Source organism: Hibiscus syriacus, unplaced genomic scaffold (genome assembly GCF_006381635.1).
Source record: "Hibiscus syriacus cultivar Baekdansim isolate YM2019G1 unplaced genomic scaffold, ASM638163v2 tig00005377_pilon, whole genome shotgun sequence".
NCBI lineage: Eukaryota > Viridiplantae > Streptophyta > Magnoliopsida > Malvales > Malvaceae > Hibiscus > Hibiscus syriacus.
Window position 1 is genome coordinate 2,915,830 of NW_024062054.1, and position 23,560 is coordinate 2,939,389.

General features: G+C 32.6%; 1 protein-coding gene across 1 annotated transcript; it reads right to left on the minus strand.

Annotated features, from left to right (window-relative positions):
* Window positions 1-3,063: 3,063 nt before the first annotated feature.
* LOC120199175 lies at window positions 3,064-21,735 on the minus strand. Its single transcript, XM_039200353.1, has 4 exons — window positions 21,543-21,735; window positions 4,341-4,660; window positions 3,685-4,208; window positions 3,064-3,367 (listed from the first exon to the last, which is right to left on the minus strand). The coding sequence occupies exons 1-4, from the start codon at window positions 21,733-21,735 to the stop codon at window positions 3,064-3,066; spliced, it is 1,341 nt and encodes a 446-aa protein (XP_039056284.1).
* Between the last annotated feature and the right edge of the window lie 1,825 nt (window positions 21,736-23,560).

Genomic DNA, 23,560 nt, shown 5'->3' on the forward strand with positions numbered 1-23,560 from the left:
CTTTTCATCAACATCATCTTCATCATTTTCTGATGCTTCCTCAGTGCTGGTTGAACAGTTCTCAGTGTCACTAATTAGTGATTGGGCTAAGTCCTCCAAACTTGACTCGAGAATGTAGGAAACAAAGCAACTAACCTTGTTTTTGAACATACTTCCAAAATGAGACTTTAGCTCGATGAATTTGGGATTGATTCTGCAAGGTATGAGTTAGCATTGAAATAATGTCTTCCTATTTTTCTGCAAGCAATTTCATGGTACCTTGTAGCTCTTGTAAGATAAGACCACTCATTGGTACAGAAGTAGTGGTTGTAGTAAGAGTAGAATTTGTGGTAGTCTCTATTCCTTCATCATCTTGGTCCTTAGACAACTCTTTTGGAAGGATCATTGTCTTGATCGTACGATGTGTAGTGGTGCCCATATCTTTTAATACATGCCCAGAATCAGCCACAACCACTTGTGCTTCCTTGCACAATCTGGTGATTAGTGATTGAAAAAATAGATAACTCATGGTCTTTTGGGCACATGTAAACAAATCCTCATAAATAATTTTTTTTAGTATCAATATGTCTACCAAATAGAATGTAACGCAACTAAAAAATATGATCTTTTATAATGGTAGAATAATGCATGATGAATATTAAATGAGTGAAAAGGAATGTGAATCATACCTTATTGGGAAGATGATCTCACATATTTGGATCATATAGGAGCATGTGGTCGATTTGTTTCAGCCACATCTGAGAAGGCACAAGTCATCAATGATTAACTCTAAGTCAACATAAATGAGACCAACAAAGTACTTTATGTTTTGGCATTCAGCTTCAGTAAAACCTAGTAGCTTGTGTAGAAAAATAAAGAAGAAACAGTGGACTTTGAGATGACATAACGTTTTGCTTTTATTCAATGCTTTGAATGGAACAAACATATGCCTTATATAGGCTTGACAACACAACAAACTAACTGAAAAAAAGGAACCACTACTGCACGTAAATAACAATAAAATCAGAAAAATAAGGAACCAAAACAGTCAATACTAAAAATATGATACTTTGAATCATTCTTCAACACTCCCCCTTGATTCAAAGTTACAAACGGCGAGTTGTTGTCTGAAGTAAGCATGTTTATCTTTAGGAAGAGACTTCGTTAATATATCTGGCATTTACTCATTTGTATTGCAATATTTCAGAATAATTGATCCATCAGACACAATATCATGAATAAAGTGTACCCAAATATCTATATGCTTTGTTCTTCCATGAAAGGATGGATTCTTGGACATGGAGATCGCTGCTTGATCATCACAGTAGATTGCATTCGCTTCCTTATGCTTTATAATGATATTGGCTAGGATCCTTCTTAACCATAGAACTTGACAAGCTGATGAAGTTACAGCTGTATATTTAACTTTCGATGAAGACAGGGATGTTGTAGCTTGTTTTTTAGAACTCCAACAAACAGAACCTGATCCAAAGCCAAAGACATAACCTGACGAGCTTCTTCTATCCTCCAAACATCCAGCCCAATCACTATCTATATAACCACTCAAATTGAACTTTGAAATATTGGCATACCATTGCCTAAAATTAAGAGTTCCAGTAATATGCCGTAAGACTCTTTTTATAGCGCCAAAATGATGCCTTGATGGATAGTGCATGAACCTTGAAAAAACTCCAACAGCAAAATAAATGTTTGTCCGCGTATTAGTCAAGTAAATCAAGCCTCCAACTAGAATTCTAAAGCTCTTTGCATCTGTTGCTTCAATACCATCATTATTCTTCAACGTTTCATTCAAATTCATAGGTGTTGCTTCAATTTTGCACGCAGTCATCTTTAATTTTTTTAAGTAAATCAGCAACATATTTCTTTTGCGACACAAAGATTCCATCTTCAACCTGCTTCACCTCAAGTCCAAGAAAAAATTGAAATGCTCCAAGATCCGTCATTTCAAATTCCTTTTTCATACAAGCTTTGAATTCATTTATAAGGCTTGAGGAACCCATATAAATCATGTCATCAACGTAAAGGCAAATAATGAGAAAATAATGGGTATGTTGTTGTTTAAAATAAAGATTGGGATGATACTTGCTTCTTTCAAAACCATTTTTGAGAAATTATGCATCGATTTTGTTGTACCATGCGCGTAGAGCTTGCTTCGGCCCATAATGAGCTTTTCGTAGCTTGTACACTTTTTCTTCTTTGCATTCGATTGTGAATCCGTCAGGTTGAGCAACATAGACCTCATCTTGTAAATCACCATTTAGAAAAGTCGACTTAACATCGAACTGATACACTGTCTTTTTTAAATGTGTAGCCAACGCCAAAACAATCCTGATGATTTCAAACCGTGCAACCGGAGAGAAAGTATCATCAAAATGTACACCGGGTTATTGTGAATATCCTTTAGCCACTAGACATGCTTTGTGCATTTGAATGTTTCCATCTACGTCGAACATGGTTCTAAAGACCCATTTAACACCAACGACTCTTCTGTCTTTAGGAAGATCTACAAGCTCCTATGTCTCATTATGTTGTATTGATGCAATTTTTTCTTTCATTGCAATTCGCCATTCCTCTTTGTCTGTTTCTTCTTTGAAAGTTGTAGGATCAGCAACAAACAAGGCTTGCGTAGATGCATAAATCTCATCTAAAGTATTGAATTTCTTTGAAGGAGTCTCATCATCGGAGGAAATACTACCATTTGAAGATGCACTTGACGAAGTTGGAGGAGATGACGGATTTGGAGAAGGGGTTTTTAACACTTTAATCTGTGGAGCTGCTTCTTTACTTTTAATTTCAAACTTGACATAACCTACATTTTCTTCCCAAGACCAGCTTGCATCCTCATTGAAAATCATATTTCTACTGATTATTATTTTTCCATCATAATGACTATACAACATGTAAGCTTTGGACTCAGAACAATAACCAATAAAAATGCATTTTGTTGATTTTTCATCAAGTTTGTTGGGTTTATGTGAGTCAACTAAAGTATAAGCAACACAACAAAAAACCTTTAAGTGGCTTACCCAATGTCTTTTTCCGTACCAAGCCTCATATGGTGTTTTATTGAGAACAACCCTTTTTTGGTGACAAATCCAACAAGTAGACTGCAGTTGACACAGCTTCTGCCCATAATTGATTCGGAAGTCCTTTAGCTTTCAACATGTTTCTTGCCATTTCCACAACCGTCCGATTTTTTCGTTCAGCAACACCGTTCTTCTCTGGAGTGTATGGAGTAGTCAGCTCTGTTCTTAGACCATGTTCTTCACAAAAACTATTAAATTCATGTGATACAAATTCACCGCCTCTATCTGTAAGCAGAGCCTTGATGCATCTTCCAGTTTGCTTCTCCACAAGTACCTTGAAACTTTTGAATTTTTCAAATATTTCTCACTTGAATTGTAAGAAGTAAACCCAACTCATTCGGCTACAATCATCTGTAAATAATAAAAAATATCTACTCCCACCAAATGATTGAGTTTTCATGGGACCAACCACATCAGCATGTACAAGTTCAACGCACTTCATTGCCCTTCTAGACTTCCCCACAAGAAATGGCTTTTTACATTGTTTTCCATATATACACCCTTCACATATATCTAAAGACTCAATTTTATAGGGAATCCATCAACCATTTTCTTTTGACATAATAATTTCAAACCTTTGACATTTAAATGTCCATACCTCAAATGCCATAATCTCAACTCACTGGTTTCTTTGACAGCAAGTGCATAGTTTTGAACGTCAGAAATAACAAGTGGGAATAACTTGTTTGGTGTTATGCAAACGTAAACTATAGTTTGGTCTGATTTTTTATATTTGATCACACATGAGGCATTATCGAACATGATAGAATATCCAGTAGCCATGAGTTTCCCTACACTCAACAGATTTTGTGACAGACTTGGAATGTAATAAACATCATAGAGAAGTTTCACATTACTAGAATTGCCTTTGACTGCCACATTGCCCTTCTCTTCCACTTGAATTTGCTTATTGTCTCCAAGTGTTACTTTTTTTTTGAAGGTTTCATCAATCTCGTTGAACAATGACTTCACACCAGTCATATGATTCGAGCACCCACTGTCTAGAAACCAAATGTTGCTATGGCTTGCTGCAATTTCTTGATACTCCATCAACAATTTGATCTCATCTTCTTGCTCTACATAACTTGCTTGTTCCTGTTTTGATCTTCTCCAGGAATTTGCCTTCACATGCCCAAGTTTTTTACAGTAAAAGCATTGGATAAACCTTTGGTTATCTCATTGTTTTATTTTACTTTGGTATCCATCGCTTTGGCCTCGTCCTTTGCCGCAACCTCCTCGTTCACGAGATCCAACTTGACCTCGCCATTTTTGTTCATTTTTCTGGGGAAATGCCTCCCCTCTCACATAAAAAGCCTTGTCCTCGGTCTTCTTTTCCGTTCTGTTCAGCCTATCCTCATGGGACTGCAATGATCCCATCAACTCATGAAATGTGAATGTTTCCAGGTTTTTGGATTCTTCTATGGCAGCCACTACATGATCAAACTTAGGAGTGAGACTCCTTAAAATTTTTGCAACAATTGTTTGATCATTAATATCCTCCCCATAAGACCGCATTTTGTTGACAATTTCAACAACTCTGGATAAAAATCCTGCACCGGCTCTCCACCTTTCATCTGCAAGGTGTCAAAATCCCGACAAAGTGATTGAAGTTTTATCTTCATTACCTCAGAGGAGCCTTAAAATGTTGTTTGCAAGATTCCCACAGCTTCTTTCGCTGTATTTGCTATAGCAATTTAAAAAAAAAATAGTATCATGAACGGCTTGCTGGATTAAAAAAAATAATGCCTTTGAGTCATTCTTCTTATTTTCTATCAATTTCGCCTCTTCATCTGGTTCGGTATAGCCATTTTCAACTAAGTCCCAAAGATCTTGAGACTTGAACAAGGTCTTCATCTTGATGCTCCAAAACTCATAGCTTTCTCCGTTGAAGACTGGAATCGATAGTTGAGATATATTCACGACATTTCCGTTAGTCGCCATTTGTTACAAATCCCAGCTACAAACGAACTTGGCTCTAGATGCAAAAAATGTAGAAAAATAAAAAAGAAACAATGGACTTTTAGATGAAGGAACTTTCTACTTTTATTCAATGCTTAGAATGGAACAAACATAGGCCTTATATAGGATTGACAACACAACAAACTAACAGAAAAAATGAACCACTACTGTAGGTAAATAACAATAAAATCAGAAAAATAAGGAACCACAACAGTCAATACTAAAAATATGATGACTTTGAATCATTCTTCAATAGCTTGTTAATTGCCTTTGTCCACTACTCGACCATTTTCTCCCTCATGTAGACCAAAAGTTACTACTTGCTCGTAAGGTTTCTATAAAACTCCCATACGAACTCCGATACAATATTATCGGGGTAAGAGTAAAACATCTCTCACTTGATTTTGACGATGGTGTCATACACATAAGAAAATACATGGAGGTCTTCCACATAGGAAAAATCAAATATATACTCCAAGCAAAACTCATGGATGAAAAACTCATTTTGATACCTTTGTTCATGTTCTGTCGTGAGAAATCAAAATGGTGTTGTGCTCAGAATAGTTGGAGAATGAACGAGCGATGTTCTCGGTAATAAGATTGGAATACGATGAATAAAATTTATAGGGATTGCCGGTACACCTAATGGGGTAGCAAAAAAATAATTCGACAATCTCACAAATGATCCATGTACGAAAAATCAAATTTGGGAAGAAATGATGTGTGATTTACCTTGGTTCTTAGAATAACGGCAAACCAACAGTGTAGTCATGATCAATTCAAGTCTTAAGGCTCCACGAAACTATCTTGGCTTCTACCCAGTTCATCTTATTGAGAGCAATTTATTTTCTTTCCTCAAAACTATTTTGGAGAAATTTCGTCAAAATGGTATAGCAGCTGCTAGACCATCTTTTTCCTTTTGTACAATAATCACCCTAACCCTTAGGGTTTTTTCTAAATTATTATTATTATTTTTTATATATTATAAGAATTATAATCATAATTATATTCTTTTAATATTTATTTAGTATATTCGAGATAACTAAAATTACACACACATATATATATATATATATATTAACTTTAATTGTATACTTTATTCATGTACAATAAAATTGTAAAAATATCAATTATTTATTATTTGGTCACTTCAACCTTGGGTTATGACCTTGTAGGTTCTTGTAACATTAGTTGTAATTATTAGAAGCATTCTAATAATACAAACAATGAGTGACATCTAGCAATGTATCATTGTCACATAAGTTACAAGAAGTCATGATTCGACATAACCTCTTTGTGACTAACTATTTTATGCATTATATTTTTTTGTCCATTATATCTAGATTAGGCACAAATCTTGAAACAATCACACTTATATAACCCATATAATATTTCTTGATGTCTAGAGTATACTATAATAAATGAACAAGTTGTGAATGAAAAACTTGTGATATCTCGTATCAACTTGTTCAAGCATTTCTAGTATCACTGAATCAAATGGCATGTGATATAGATCTTATTATCTATGAAGGACAAATCCTATCTTGATTACTCTCATCCCACTACATATATCATGATATGTTCAACTTCAGTCTTTATAATGCAGCCGATTACGAAGTACGTTTAACTGTGTCAAAACATACGATAATATATTTTAATATAGTAATGATCTCAAGTCTAAGGATCATACATGTAGTCATCACCATGAAAAATGTTGTGATCGTAACATAATAATCCAAGACATATGCTCATAACATGTCAATCCAATATGTTATTCTCTAACAACACACTCATGTATCGATTTTGACATCCCTATGTCAATGACAACTCATTGTCATTAATCAATTACATGTTAGCCTTGAACATATTATTATTGTCCATGCTTATAATAATACTCGGCCAAATATGTAACACCCCAAAATTTTGGTTAGTGACCAAAACAAAAAATTTGAAAGTTTAGTGACAAAGTATAAATTTTTGAAAAGTTTGGGGACCAAAGAGGTAATTTTATCAAAAATAATTTTATCCCATAAATGAATAGTTCACTCCCAAAAATGAGTTTTTGTGGGAATAAAATTTTTGATCCAAAATTTGTGTTAAAAGCTATAAAGTGTTAAAGTCCGGTAAAAATTTGATAAATTGGATCGAATAGAAATTTTGAGAAAATTTGAAGGATGATAAATTAAGCTTATAAATATTATTTCCACATTTTAAAATGATGGAAAATTATATAGATCACTGGATTTGAGAATTTATTTCCATGTTCATTTTGGATCGTTGGATGAAAAATGGCAATATTGAAATTTTTGGAAAAGTGCATGGGTAAAGTTTTAAAGGGAAGAATAATTTGTTAATCTTTGACTTGGAAGATGATAATTATTATGTATCAAGGTATGGATATAATTATCAAGTTTCATTAAGGTCAACATTGTCATTTCACATTAAATGAATTTTTAATTCAATTAAGTTAAGTTAATGTCAAATGTACATGAAAGTAACTAGAAATATCATGACAATTATTCTTCAAAATCAACCATGGACATGAGCTTCACAAGGTATGGAGAAAAACTTATTTTTCATTTTCAAGCAATTTCTTTAGGATTTTGGATTAAAACGTGAAATATACAAATTTTCTATTAGAAATGCTCTATCATTTTGTACCAATTATGCATGCTAATCTTTCTTTAAATGCCTAGTTCCTAAATTTGGGGGTTGGAGGTGAAGTTAGGGTTTTATGAATTGATGATAGATTTTGATGTTGTAGAGTTGTTTCCAAGCTTGTATGTTGATTGTAACACTTGAAATCAAGCTCTAATAGGTTCGACCAAATCCTAGGGTTTTCAGGAAGAAGCGATTTTGATAAATTATGTTAGGGTTTTGATTGTAGAAGCTTTGAAATGTTGTTTATAGGTTGAATTCATGCTTGAATCAAGTTGAAAACATATGAATCCCTAACCCTAGATTTTTTACCTAAAGAATACAAATAAGGAAAAAAATTCATAGGGTTAGAAATGATATTTGGAAGGTTCTACAAGCTTTAGAATGTTGTTTGTACCAATTTATAATTTTGTGAAAGTTAGGGGACCTATTTGGTAATTATTGAAAAGTAGGGTCAATATTTAATTATTCAATAATTGTTTTACTATGCTGGAAATTGATGTTAGAATGTGAAATTGAGCCATTTTGGAAAGTTGGTAAAAGTTGAGGATCGAATCACAAATATGAAAAAGTTGGGAACTTACGTTAAAATGTTATGTAAAATTTGGATAAATTTGGATAAAAAGGAACTTAATGGTCAATTAGAAGTTCTAATATCAACATTTATATTGTGACATGGAATTTGTATCGAATGAGCATCGGAAGATTTTTATGAATTTATTTTCTAATGTATACCTATGTTAGTAAGATTCTAACATGTGGGTTGAATTGTACATGTTTTGTAAATGGTGTTCATTTAGATTATGATTGAAATCAAGATGAAACAATACTAAAGGAAAGGAAAAGCTTAAGGATTAAATACAAATTTCTAAGGAAGGTTGCATGCTAAGAACAGTTGGTAAGTGTCTATTTAATTTGTACTTATGTTATTGAACAAACATTGGCTTGCGATGAGCTAGTAACAATGTTACTATGGTAAGAAGTGACTCCTAAATATTATGTGATTTGTGATGCATGAATATATGCTCATAGAATTATGGAATAAGATAAGGATACAAATTACTGAAATCTGCTAATTTGTAAACAATAAGTTTAAAAATCACAATAATTTTTTAAAAAATGATTATAGGATGATTTTTATAGCATTGGAATCATATATCAGTCTAGTTTTGTTTAAAACAAATTCCTAATGATTTCTAGGAGTTTACGAAAAGATATGAATTTTAATCGATGATAGGTCAGAAAGCAGGGCGGTAGATTATGCTTAAAACAACTTTTGTGAGTCAACTTTGAAAATTCAATATAAATCGTACAAATTGAACTAGGAGAAGTTCCTTATATTATATTCATATTCAAGTATACTTTCCATTGGTGTAACAGAATAATTTTTAAATGTGTATATTACTAAAGAATAATATTTCTTTGAAGATACTGCAAACTGCAATAATAAGAAATTTTGATAAATTTTAGGATCGAATCAAATTGAAAGCAAAGGATTAAGTTAAAGCTTAGTGAGGCTTATATTTTTACTTGTATATATAAAGTGTCAAAGTGAGTGCAATGCATGCATGAAATAATAATACATGGATGTTTTATACATCATTAGGAAGACTTGCAATGAGTCTACCTTGTTTATATTGACATGATATTTATGTCATTTATCATATACTTGACATGTTTTAAATATGTCAAAAGTTGAATATAAAATGCATTGATCACTAAGTTTATATATGATGTATTTCCATGGATGTTATTTTGGGTATGAATTGTCCAAATGCTAAATTATATTGATATACATTGTCATGGATGGAATAAAAATAGATTATATGCCCATGTAAGTCAATGAGGGACAATGGTATAGTTGGCACCATAGAGTTCAGCAGCATGATGCATATCCGGTTTAACACTAGAGTGTACATAAGACACAATTAGTGTAGGTGGTGGGCACTACCTTATGTGTCATTCGATTTAGCAATAGAGTGTATATAAAAGACACTTAGTTTGTATGGTAGCAAACTGCAATAATAAGAAATTTTGATAAATTTTAGGATCGAATCAAATTGAAAGCAAAGGATTAAGTTAAAGCTTAGTGAGGCTTATATTTTTACTTGTATATATAAAGTGTCAAAGTGAGTGCAATGCATGCATGAAATAATAATACATGGATGTTTTATACATCATTAGGAAGACTTGCAATGAGTCTACCTTGTTTATTGACATGATATTTATCATTTATCATATACTTTAAATATCAAAAGTTGAATAAAATGCATTGATCACTAAGTTTATATATGATGTATTTCCATGGATGTTATTTTGGGTATGAATTGTCCAAATGCTAAATTATATTGATATACATTGTCATGGATGGAATAAAAATAGATTATATGCCCATGTAAGTCAATGAGGGACAATGGTATAGTTGGCATACCATAGAGTTCAGCAGCATGATGCATATCCGGTTTAACACTAGAGTGTACATAAGACACACTTAGTGTAGGTGGTGGGCACTACCTTATGTGTCATTCGATTTAGCAATAGAGTGTATAAAAGACACTTAGTTTGTATGGTAGGCACAACCTTATGTGTCATATTCGATTTAGCACATTGGAGCATATTTGACTCGTGTACCCAGGTTCCTCATAAGTTAATATTTGGGCTATATGGTTTATTGGTTAATAAATAATAAACAGGTGAATAAGCTTCTCAACTTTTGGAATGAATGACATGTATATTGGTAAGAAATTTTATATGTGGTTCATATCATGTTATTATTAGTAGCATGATTGAAATTAGAGGTAAAGTGATCATAATGCATTGCATATTGTTACTCACTTACATTTTTTAGCAGCATTGCCTTGAATATTTATATGATTACCTCACTAAGTGTATACCTAGCATGTGATGATTTTCTCGCGTAGGTAAAAGATAGCGAGAGGAGTAAGGAGCTGAGCTTTGCATCAATCATCAAGGAATATTTACAGGTATTAGTAATGACATCATATGGTGTTCTAAATTTTCTAACTGACATGTATACGATTAAGAAATGTCTGCAAATTATTAATATAGTTAGTATTAAATATAATCAATAGAATGAATAAATATTATAATATTAAAGTATGTTTTAAATATTAATTAATTGGATTTTAAATTGGACAATTTTTAGACAGATTTATTTATTATATGAAATAGAGTAGAAATGTTTGTTACTGCCTGAAACCGAATTTAAATTAGAAGTCGAAATATTATATTTTGATTTTCTATGATTAATGATTTTATAATAAATTTTAAATTCGGAAATTTTAAAAAGAAACCAAATTTTACCCATTTTGTGTTTGTTACAAAAGATCTTTTAATATAATAATCATATTATTATATGAACTTTATTATGTTTCAATATATTAAGACACATAAATATATCTAAATAATAATAATGATGTCTTTATTCAATAAACAAGGTAAAGAAATTATATCAATACAATAATCTCATGATTGGTCTTTGGGCATGCCATGAAGAAAGATGAAGGCTTTCATCTAGCTTTCTAGTGGAGAAGAAAGAATGAAAAAAAGAAGATATGATAAACATTTGGGAAAAGGAGAAAATAAAAGGAGGTCAGCCTTATGTCAAGATATGCCATGCCTATCAGCAATATCCTTCCAAAATTAGTTGTGATTTTCTTAAATTGGGATACTACCCTTTAGGTCCCTCACCTATCATCCTAAGTTTAAAAATCCTCTGTTATCCATAAAGTTAATTTCTTTCCCGATTGAACCTTTATTTGAACTAATGGGCCTCCATGATATAATTAATCTATTAAATATTCTCGGGTCAATGCTCAAATATTGACTCCGAAATTTGGGTCGTTATAGTTTGAGATTTGGCATTTTAATATTGTATTTTTATGAGAATTTTATTTTTTTATTTTAATATGAACTTTAATGAATATTGATGACATTTTTACGTTTATTTACTTTATTTATCATACCCTTATAATACCCATATCCTATAATTTTAGAAATCGTAATTTCTCAACCTCGTACGCATCACCATACCTATCCATGTACTCATCCTTGTATCTTTCCCCCATACCTTTCCATGTATTTTTTCCATGTACTAGTATTAGGGCAACATAGAGTAGTCAAGAGAAGATGGAGCACTGTTAGAAGTGTTTGATGGGGAAATAGTTATAATGGGGGGATATGGGGAGATTGAAGTGGAGAAACATGGGAAGGGATGAGGTATGAAGGCGGCGTCAAAGGGATTGGAAGAGTTTAAGGTGTTGAGGCTGAACTCAAACTGTGGACTAACGACGATAGCGTTATGAATGAATATGGATCGTACATAAGAAGTTGCTATGACATGGTGGCCATAAGGTTAGGGCGAGACGACGATGATCATAGCATCAAGCTTTAAAGAGGCTTTGTCATCAGATTTTAGAATGAGAAAAAGGGGGTTGTTGATATGGTTAAAGATATTACCACCGGCTGTTAATGATGTTGAAAAGAATATAAGGCTTGATTCATGAGGGTGATGTGAAAGGCCCTGGCGTTATTTTCTTTTCACTTTTGTTCAAAAGTTTTTTTATTTCAAATTATGTTCATCGGTTTTTTTACCTATGCTCAACTATCGTTGAATCGATTTTTTACGTAAATATATTATTTTTAAAAATCAATATTAAAATATGACTTATTCCAAATTATTTATTAAAATATTACTTTTTGATTGAAATCTCAAAAAGACACAAATTACTGAGCACACTTTTATGTACGTGGCATCCAAACCCAAGAAAAGCGCGACTTATTGGATGCACTTCTAATTATTTGACATGATCTGGGGAAGACGCGATTGATAAAATAGACCTTCTCTAGTTTTAAGCAACACGAGATCAAGTTGACATTTTCAATGACGAAACTAATGAAAAAGAAAAAGTCTAAAAGAAGGAAAAATAATTGTAAAATGTGTAGTATATGTAAAATACATGTGTTAATATGAGCAAGATTCGGATCGAAAACTATGTATGTATATGAGTTTTGTTTTTAATCATTCAATAAATATTTAAAATATTCTATCTTAACACTGGAAAAACAAATACTTAACTAATGTAAGATTCGCACTACCAAATCTCCCATTAATTATATATTAGTTTTTCATGTGTTTAAATATAACCTTTAAATAATCACTGTAACACCCTTAAACATGATTAGTACAATCTAGAGGATTTGAAATATCAAATTAGACCATTAAGTTGATCGAAATTTAAAATCATTATTTCACACATAAAATATCAAGTCATTTCTACAAAACAAATTAAACTGAGTTGGAATCATAGACATACAAATTTAAACAAATTATACAAAACAAATCCTCCATTTAACTTTTCTAAAATGCATATAAAGCTAAACAAATAACAGAATCTATATACTGAAAATATAGTAACGTTCTATAAATACATATACCCAATAAAGATAAACCATAATATTGTAATCTAATTGATGTGTTGTAATTCCTCACTAATAGTCCAAACACAAATTCACTCAACTAACACATGCATGAAAAATAATTTCAAACGTTAAGTTTTACAAGCTTAATGGTACACATATACTCTATTATACTTCGTTGAGTTTATAAATATAAGCATTCAATTTAAAATGTAAGTAGTGAGGCTTAGTAAAATAATCATCTTAGCTTACAAGCTTCAACAATATATAAGAACAAAGAGTAACATATCTCGAATCACGTCCTATGTTGTATTTTCGTAATGGACTTTCACAACATGTCATATTATCGGCACCATATCCACACAGATTAATCTACTCAACCATGAAGTATATCGTATTAATAAACTAAAAATTTATTGCATAATCATTGGGTATTTGGATAGTATCATACAATTACGGTCGAACATAACAAATACAATGTTGAGTGTTTGTATCATTTTTTACACCACTAAATTCACATAGATATATTATTCTAATAAAATGTAAATAGTGGTATTTCCATTATGTCATAAGTCATAACATCATCACCATAATTCTTAAGACAATCACAAATTGGACACAGACCTTCAGCGTAAGTTTACATGCAACACCCTAAATCTAATCCAAGATAAAAATAAAATAAAAAAATAAAAAGTTAAGATGTAACATTGGGCCATCAAAGCGATCAAACATGTAAAAAAAAATCTCATTTCCAGTAATCAATCATATAATTGAAATTTGATATCAAAATATTTCATAACCATTGTAAAATATTTATAATAAATAGGAACTATGTTGTATATAGTGTAAATCAAAATATAAATCAAAATAATAGTAAAGTTACAAACAAAATACAAATAAGTACACATTCCCTATAAAGTAATCAAATATTCTAGTATGTAGATGCTAGAACCGTTTCAATGACAGTATTTCTTGACACAAACCCTAATATGCTAACCTACAAATGAAAATATCCAAATGTTGAGCTTTACAAGCATAGTGGCACATTTCTACTCTACTATATACTTCATGCAATTCATAAACATAAACATGTTACATAATATGAATAGAGACGAATGAGATAATACATATATCATAATTAATAAGGGTAGCATGTTTATGGAAATTCGTTAATAATCTACACATTAGGACAATCATTCACAATCTAGTCATTGCCTTTAGAACTAGGTCTCATAATCATATCATTGATAAATGAGTTACAAGGTGAACACCTTAATCCTAAGTATTTGAGTACTATATGGAATCACCAAAGTGACTAAACATTTTTAAATCATTTACTCAACATTTCAAATCATTTACACAAAATATGAAAAATATAATAATTTACAAAAGTGATGGGCCTAATTTAAAAAACCTAATACATAAATAAAATATTAAAAGTGATCCATTTTCAAATCATAACATTTGCATGCCCTTAAGTTGTCATCACTATACTCTGACACTCCCCTAAGACTCCTTTGATGATATTATTGTTCCATCGTGCTCCACGTAACCTCTAACCAATGAACGAAAACACATTTTGATCCTTTGATGATATTATTGTTCCATCGTGCTCCACGTAACCTCTAACCAATGAACGAAAACACATTTTGAAAGTTGAGCTCATAAGCTTAATGCCACACAATAACTTAACTATACTACATGCATTCATAACATAAGTATATCAACAAGTATAGTTACAAAAACAATAATGCATAATCATGCCCACAATCATTATATAACAATTAAGGATTAGGTTCAAATTACAAAGCTCAAACATTCATCTATGCCACAATAGAATACCAAGGATATGATTTGGGTCCTATATGTATAATACTTTTATTCACAACACAAAAGTAAACATTATGGTGTAGTTTTGGAGTTACATAGGTATCACATACTAACACTCTTACAATCAATTAACATAGGTACTTCGCATGCAACATGGGTCACATTCACGTTAGGAATGTGCATTCATGGCCCCACCTAATCAGTATCTTGGGTGAAAGTTGGGTCAGCTTAAGAATATGAAAATACACCCGATTAGCCTGCTTCTTTAGATTAATGGATGATTCTATAACACATGAGTGTTAAAGTTTCATCTTACTTACGTGATTTCAATGCCTCGGCATGTCTCTTAGGATCTTAGGAGCGTTTGGATGGGGGAATGTGGGATTCCTATGGGAATGGAATCTACATTCCCCGTTTAGTTAGATGGGAATCTCATTCCCGGTAATATAAGATTACCAATAGTGGATTTTTTTGGGTACATTACCAAGAATGTCATTACCTCCCTTTTCTTAGGTATTGTTGGATTACCGGCGTTTTGGACTAAAATGTCCTTAATTTTTTTTAAAAAAATATCATTTTTCTGTCATTGAATAATAAAACTTCTAAGAAGTTAAATTACAAATTTATCCTTAAACTATTTTAGATTTACAAAAAAAGTCTAAAATTAAAATTTTATATGAAGTTCATGGGTTAAAATAAAATTTTACCCTTTCATTAAACCTTTTTATATTTTCAATTTTGTAAAAAAATTATATGAATTTTATGAATTTAAATTTTTTAAAGAAAATATATAAATATTTTTCAACTTGTTAAAAAAATATATATAATAAGAACAATTTGGTCAAATATACATTCCAATAATCTTTTATTCCTTTAACCAAACACGATAATCTTACATTCCTGCTAAACCAACCAAACACAAAATACAACATTCCCAGTAATCCTATTCCCTGGTAATCTTACATTCCCACTGGTAATCTTACATTTCGTGAACCAAACGCACCCTTAAGATATTTGGATAACCTATCAACCACATTCTTCAAACATAACTAACGGTCGTCACGCATAACTTACTTGGTTGTCCTTGTCGTTTCTTAAGTTTCAAACAAATGCATAAGTCTTATGGAATCTTACCTCATAAGGTTCTTATGATTATTAGACATATCACATTATCATCATATTATTATTGTCGACTTTTCATTATCAATTTCTTATTTTAGGACTAAATGTCATATCACACATAATTGATCATCCCTTTATTGGTCCTTCACATTATTCTTCGTGTATAATCAATCTTCTTTTTATTAATCAATTAAAATATTCTAGGCTCCTCTCTCGATTCTCACATCATTATTTAGTCGCTTTGCTAAAGAAGCTTTCACTCGAGAGCTACATATTTAATCGCACATTATTAACCATTCACATTGTTACTCATCATTTATTAGCATGTTCTCATCCTTAAGTTATCACCCTCAAGGTAAATGATCAATCTCAACCTTTATTTAACTCTTCACTCTTCAGTCTATTCAATATCTCAAAGTCTGCTAGTCAATCATCACTAATGGTATCAATACCTTTACATGGTATTGATATCAGCACATTGATAACTCTAAAAAAGAGTTGTCATTTATGTTCTTTTACATAGGTTTAACTTGAACTTTAGCACTATTAGGAGCATATTAGGATCATTTGTATTTTTTTTGCATCATTTGCATCATGGGAGTTAGTTGAGAAACTTTGGGCTAATTTTGATAATTATTGACGAAAACTGGGACATTGATGTTGTGACAATGCTCTATGTTGTGAGACAATGTTGTATTGAATTGTTGAGTAGATTCTGCAACAATTGATGAATTAGCGGGCAGTTTTAGAAATTCTAGAATGGGACAACTGGTTGGATAGTTTTGATTTAGCAAAATATCACCTGAAACGTGAGCGTTTTAATTGGTTGAAGGTTTGAATTTCCAGCCTACAAATAGAAGAGGAATTTACAACATTTGGATGACTCTTTTCTTGCAACACCCTAAATTTCAGTTAGTGACCAAAACGCTTTAAAAAAAATTAGTGGCTAAAGTATAAATTTGGGAAAATTTTAGGGCCCGAGTGGTAACTTTCCCCAAAAATATGGTAATTTCCCAAAAATAAATTTTATTCCATAAATGAATAGTTCACCTCTGAGAATCACATTCTAATTGGAATTAGTTGGTTGATATGGAATTTGTGTTAAAAGCTATAAAGTGTTAAAGTCCGATAAAAATTCAGTAAATCAGATCGAATATAAATTTTGAGAAAATTTGATGGATATTAAATTAACATTAGAAATATTATTTCCACATTTTAAAATGATGTAAAAATAATATAGATCATTGGATTTGAGAATTTATTACCATGTTCAATTTCGACTGTTAGATGAAAATGGAAAGATTGAAATTTTGGGATTAATGGTACCAAATGATAGAGCTCATCGAATATAACAATTTTCTATTTCAGACTTTAATCCAAAAATAAAAGGAAATTGATATAAAATGAGAAATAAAATTTCTCTTACCTTATGCTAGGGTACATGGCCATGGAGGGAAGATGAGCAAAGTTTTCATGAAATTTCTAGTTAATTTCATGTTAATTTGTCATTTATTAAGCTTAAGTGAATTTAAAATTCATTTAATGAGAAATGATAATTTCACCCTTAATGAAACTTGACAATTACATCCATACCAAGCCACGTGTTAATTATCATCTTTCCAAAGTCAAAGATGAACAAATTATCTTACCATTTACAACTTTCCCATGCACTTTTCCAAAAAATTTAGGGTTTATAAACATGTTAGGGTTTTATGAAATGATGTTTGATTTTGAGGTTATTGATGTTGTAGAATCATTTTCAAGCTTGATTGATGATTAAAACCACTTAGAAATGTTTCTTTTAAATTCGGCCTAAACCCTAAGTTAGGGGAAATTATGATTTGATGAATTTAAGTTAGGGTTCAGATTGAAGAGGCTCTGAAATGATGAATAGAGGTTGATTTCATGCTTGAATCAAGTAAAAACCATAGAACCCTAACCCCTATATGATTCGATCCTAAGGAAGGAATTTGTAATTTTGTAAAAATTAGAGGACCTATATGTTAATTACAAAAAATTAAGGGGTTTATGTGAAAATGTTCAATGCAGGATGTATTTTGCTGGAATTTAATGTTAAAGTGTTTAATTTGATGTTAGAATGTGTAATTTGACTATTTTGGAAAGTTGACAAAGTTTGAGCACCAAATTACAAATATGGGAAAATTAGTGACTTAAGTGGTAATAGAGATATTGTTTACGTATTGGGTTGGAATTAAAAGTTGGAAGTTATGGTTATGTTAATTAAAGCTTGAATTGAAGTAAATGGCAAGGAACCATTTTGAGTAAAATGGAAAAGTTGAGAGGAATTCTAAATGAATTCATAATTAGTGGTTAAAATGTAAAGTTCGAAATTGTGTTGTACCTTAGTGATGAATTTGGATAAAAAAAGGGGACTTGAATGGTCAGCTTGAATTGATAAGGTTAACATTTATGTCGTGACATGAAATTTATATCGAATGAGCGTAAAAATGTTTTTAGGAATTTATTTTCTATTGTGTGCCTATGTTAGTGAAATTATAACATGTGGTTTGAAATGTATATGTGTATTATAATGATGTTCATATAGATTATGATTGAATTCAAGATCAAGCAACATAAAAATTAGGGATGAATGTGAATTTCTAAAGAAGGTTTGCAAGCTAAGGACATCATGTGAGTGCATATTTAAATTGTATTTAACGTATCAAGCAAACATTGGCTTGCGATGAGCCAGTGACGGAGTTCCTATGGTAAGAAGTGACTCCTAATGTTGTGTGACTTTATGATTCATGCATATATGTGCATTTGGTGAGCTAATATAATTAGTGAATAAGTTGAAAAATGCAAATTGGTGAAATCTGTCTAGATTTGTGATCTGAATAGTCAGTTTATAAAATCACCATAAATTCTAAAGAAGTTATTAAAGGATAATTTTTATACATTTGGATTATTATATCAGTATAATTTTGTTTGAAATAAACATCTACTGATTTATATGAGTATACAAAAAATATATGAATTTTTAAGCCATGATAGGGAAGAAAAAGGGCAGTAAATTATGCTTGAAAACAACTTCTGTAAGTCAATTTTGAAAATTCACTATAAATTGTACGAGTTGAACTAAAAGAAGTTCCTTATATGTTTAGATTAATATTTGAGTATAGTTTCCATAGGTGTAAACGAAATAATTTTTAAGTGTTTATATTAATACAAAAAGTATTTCTTTCAGGGTAACGCAAACTGCCAGTATATGAATTTGTCATAAATTATGCTTTTTATTCTACTCTTATGTTATATGTTTTCTTATATGTTCGAAATGAGGCAAATTTATTATCTTGGATTGATAATTATTATATTTATCATTTGATGAAATATAATGTCCATATGTCAAAAAGGAAAGTGATAAGTGTTGTTCCATGATATACTTATGTTATGTGAAAATGGGATATTAAGGGTATGAACTACCATATGGACATTTATATGATATTTGATATGTTAGTGGTCGTGTTGTGAGTACTATAAATTAAATGTAAATAATGTGCAAGTATACACAATCGCTCAAGTAAATATACCATTAAAAATAAAGTTCAAACAACCATTAAATCAACCACCACCAAATAAGTTAGTTCATGGTGGGGTTCAAAATATCCAAACACAAAGTCATGAAAATATTTGTTCCAACAACCCACAAATAAATATAAAATAGCAGCAAAAAGGGAAGTTTAGAAGAAGCCTTCGACGCGCCACCGGAGGTCTCCTCTTGGCCACCGTGAACCACCTAGCTCGCTAGCTCCTTTCAGCTTCTAGCTCGCCACTCCTTGGAGCTTTATCAATGGAGGAATATCCCAAGGAAGAAGAAGGGAAAAGGGAAAATAAAAATCTGATTTTTGCTACCGTATGTGTCCTCCTCTCCTCCTTTTTTTCCACGAGGTGTCATATATAATAAAACAAATATCTAGGGGTAATGATGAGGTTGTTGGGTGCAAAATACCCCTCATACCCCTAGAATCACATGTTGAGTGTGAACCTAATCCTCCAAGTGGCAGTGGTCCTTTGGCAGCTCTGGCAGGCGATTACAGCAGTCCTTCACGTGCAGAGACAGCTGTCCAGTGCCAGCTGTCCTTATGCAGAAATATTTTTTTCTTTTTCTACGCCGGAATGCCAAGGAATTTCAATCTTCTTTAGCAACGTGTGATGCCGCGTTATTACTTCCCAAAGAATCCTTTTTTTCTTGCTATTCCCTGCACACCACAAACAAACTGCACCTTTCCCTCAAATAGCACCATTAAGAAATAAAATAGCACAACCACCACAAATGCACTATATGCAACTACATGATCCTAAAATGCCTAAAATGACATTTTAAACAAACAATAACTTAAGTGAAAAAGGCCTTAAAAGTAGCCTTTTTATGAAGTTAACACACCCCAAACTTAAGCTATTGCTTGTCCTCAAGTAATGGATAGCAGTTACATAAGCAGAATGTCATGGCAATTTTCTACAGTAGGGCGTAGGACAAATTGAATTTTAACCCTAAAAAAATAAGCTTCAACATGCTAGACTTATCAAGAATTCAAGTACTTTTCCCTAGGTCAAGATCCCTTGTGGTAGTGTGTGTGCGTGATTGTATCCAATCTATACTTAGCAAACTTAGACTATTTCTAATTAAGCCTCCTAGTTTTTTGCCAAGGCATTTACTTATTCATCAAGCACATTTTTACTCCCTTTTCTTTTATTTTTTTTTAATGCTGTTACGAAGGGAGTCAGCTCATCACACCTACTCTCCCACACTCTAGATGAAAGGGAGCATACCTTTCACCCTGAGCTAGTTAAGTAGATTCATCCGTGACTACTTTCATTCACTCATATGCATAAGGCTGCCATTTATTAAAGAAAGTTCCAGGCAATGCCATGGCAAAGAGGAGTGTCCCTCTACAGCTATGCCTAAGCATTTATTCACAGTTTCATTTTTAAGGGAGTTTGTTTTTTATTTTTCTTTTAAGCACAAAACTATATTTCAATGCCAAAACTAACTAGTGTTTTTTCATAAAAATTTTCTGAATTTTCTAAGTATAGATAACATACAAATCGTGTAAAAGTTTTTCACAAAAAATCAAGCCCTAGAGTGAGTTCTATCATTCTCAACAGTCATTTACATTCAGATTCTAGCCTAACATTATCATCATCGGGTATCCTCAAAACATTTCATCTAACTGTCCTACCATTTTCTGATGTCATGGCATAAACCTATGTTAATGCTATCATGCATATGACCTACCAAGAACCATACCTCCCCCAAACTTAAGGGAAGCATTATCCTCAATGCTGAAAGAGAACAAAATGAAATAAAAATTAAATGCCAAGCAATGAAATGAAACTAAATGAAAATGGATGCAAGAGAGGTACCTCAATGTTTACATGGTGGTGTTGCCTTGGAGGTCCTAGCAGCTCCTCGTCGGGTGCACTTACGTATTGGTGCTGGGCTGGACTTGGAAGAACTGGAGTAATGACACGCAATGCGTCCAGCCGTGGTCTTGGTGCATTGACCACTACGTGGTGTAGGAGAATGATTGGGTGCTGGGACAGGGCTGGGTGTTTCTTCGACAGGGACAGTGACCGGATACTCAGAAGTTTCGGAACGGTGCGGGAGGATCGGCTGCATCTTGTTCGGGCTTTGCAGATGCCTCAACATTAAATGCCGGCAGAATTTCGTATGGGAAGCCAGGGAAATTCCATTGACCGTGGGGAATAATTTCTTGGAACATTGATTCCACCTCAGTATCTCTATGCTTCACGTATCCAAAGAATTTACGGATGTCACCGTGTAAAGCATGCAGGTGTGTCTGAGTCTGCATCACAGCTTCCTCGAGAGTAAGTAACCATGCCTCGGCATTTGATTGTGTAGTACCTGCAGATTGCTCGTGAACAGATTCTTTAGATTTAGGATTTTCAAGTCCTAATAGCAATGGAAGTCTGGCTCTAGTGATGCCCGATAAACCAGGTAAAATTTCATCAAAAGCATTTTCCTCAACTTTTTTCTTACGACATAAAGCGGTAATTAAGTTAGGAAACACCAAAGCACTTACCTTTTTACCCAAACAGTCGTTAACTTGCTGAACAATAATATGACCCACATCGATCGGACGGGATTCCATTATAGAATATAAAAGTAATAAGCGTGAAAGTGATACCGTCGTGTTGTGAGAAGTCGGCATGAGTTTATGCTTAAGGAAGTGATTCCATAACTTGGCGCGCGACTGAAGACGTTCTCGGTTGACTGAGTATCGACTCGTTTGACGCCCATTCCACTCAGTGTTTTCAAAACAAAGGTCCTCCAAGACCCCATCGTATGTGTTGCTATCAGCCTCTTCTTCGAACTTGGCATGGTTATCCACAACATCCTGCAAATGAAAATAATGATTAATAGCAGAAGGTTTAAAACGGATCTGCTGACCTCGAACGATGATGGAGTGTTAGTTGGTCTTGGAAATATTCACGTAGAACTCCTTAACCACCGAGGCATTCACCGAACCAGGATGACGGGTAAATTTCTTCCACTTGAGCGGTGTCACGATGTCCAGAACATCGGGTCCAAAACCACCATCAGTTTCCTCGGTAAAAATAAATCCTAACTCAAAAAAGAGTTTTCAGTTCTTGAAGTTTTGGAACCGAGCCTTGGCCTCGTCATCTTCGAACTGTTGCCAAGCGGTAGTGTCGGTTAGAGCCGGTCTTGAACGCACCATTTTCGTGTGTATATGAAGCAAGAAAAATGATAAAGGAAGAAACTTTTGAAAGCTTTAAAAACTTGGATGTATTTTGTCTATGGAGAGAATAAAAAAAGAAGAAGATGAATGAAGGAAAGAGAAAAAGTAAAAGTTAAAATGAAAGAGAAAAAATTAATAAAGAAAGAAAAGAAAAAGTTAAAAATTTAATAGGGAAAATGTGTGAGAGGATGGTTAAGAGAGGAGTGAGTGGGTGGGGGTTTGTGCGTGCATGGAGAAGGAAAAAAAACTATCAAAAGGTAATGATGGTGATAGGACAGTCTGTGGAAAGAGAAAAACAAATGTCAGAAATTAAATTAAATAAAAAAAACAAATTAAAATAATATCTCTCCAATTAATGCATTGTCCTTTCCTCCCTTTGGTAACCGCTCCTTGGGCGGTTTGCACCACTGTGGTCCCTACAAATCATATCAAAAATTAATTACAAAATAAAAATAAAAATAAAGAAAATCTTAAATTTTAAATTTTTATTTATGCACAGACACAAATTCAATGTCGTGGCATCGAATTTTGGTTCTCCTCTGGCACGCTTCAGTATCGTGCAGACGTAACACATCCTTGTTGTGTGGTGGTGGAACTCTATTGTAGGCTTTCAGACGCTGGCCATTGACCTTGAAGATCGTCCCATTGTCTATTCTCTTGATGTCAACAGCTCCATGGGGATAGACATAATGCACCTCAAATGGTCCTGACCATCGAGATTTG

Coding starts and splice junctions, on each gene's coding strand:
- LOC120199175 (XM_039200353.1), bottom strand. CDS start 21,735: ATGCAGCCGATCCTCCCGCACCGTTCCGAAACTTCTGAGTATCCGGTC. Junction 4,661..21,542: donor GTCCAGCCCAGCACCAATAC/GTAAGTGCACCC, acceptor GACACCTTGCAG/ATGAAAGGTGGAGAGCCGGT. Junction 4,209..4,340: donor AACAAAAATGGCGAGGTCAA/GTTGGATCTCGT, acceptor GGGCATGTGAAG/GCAAATTCCTGGAGAAGATC.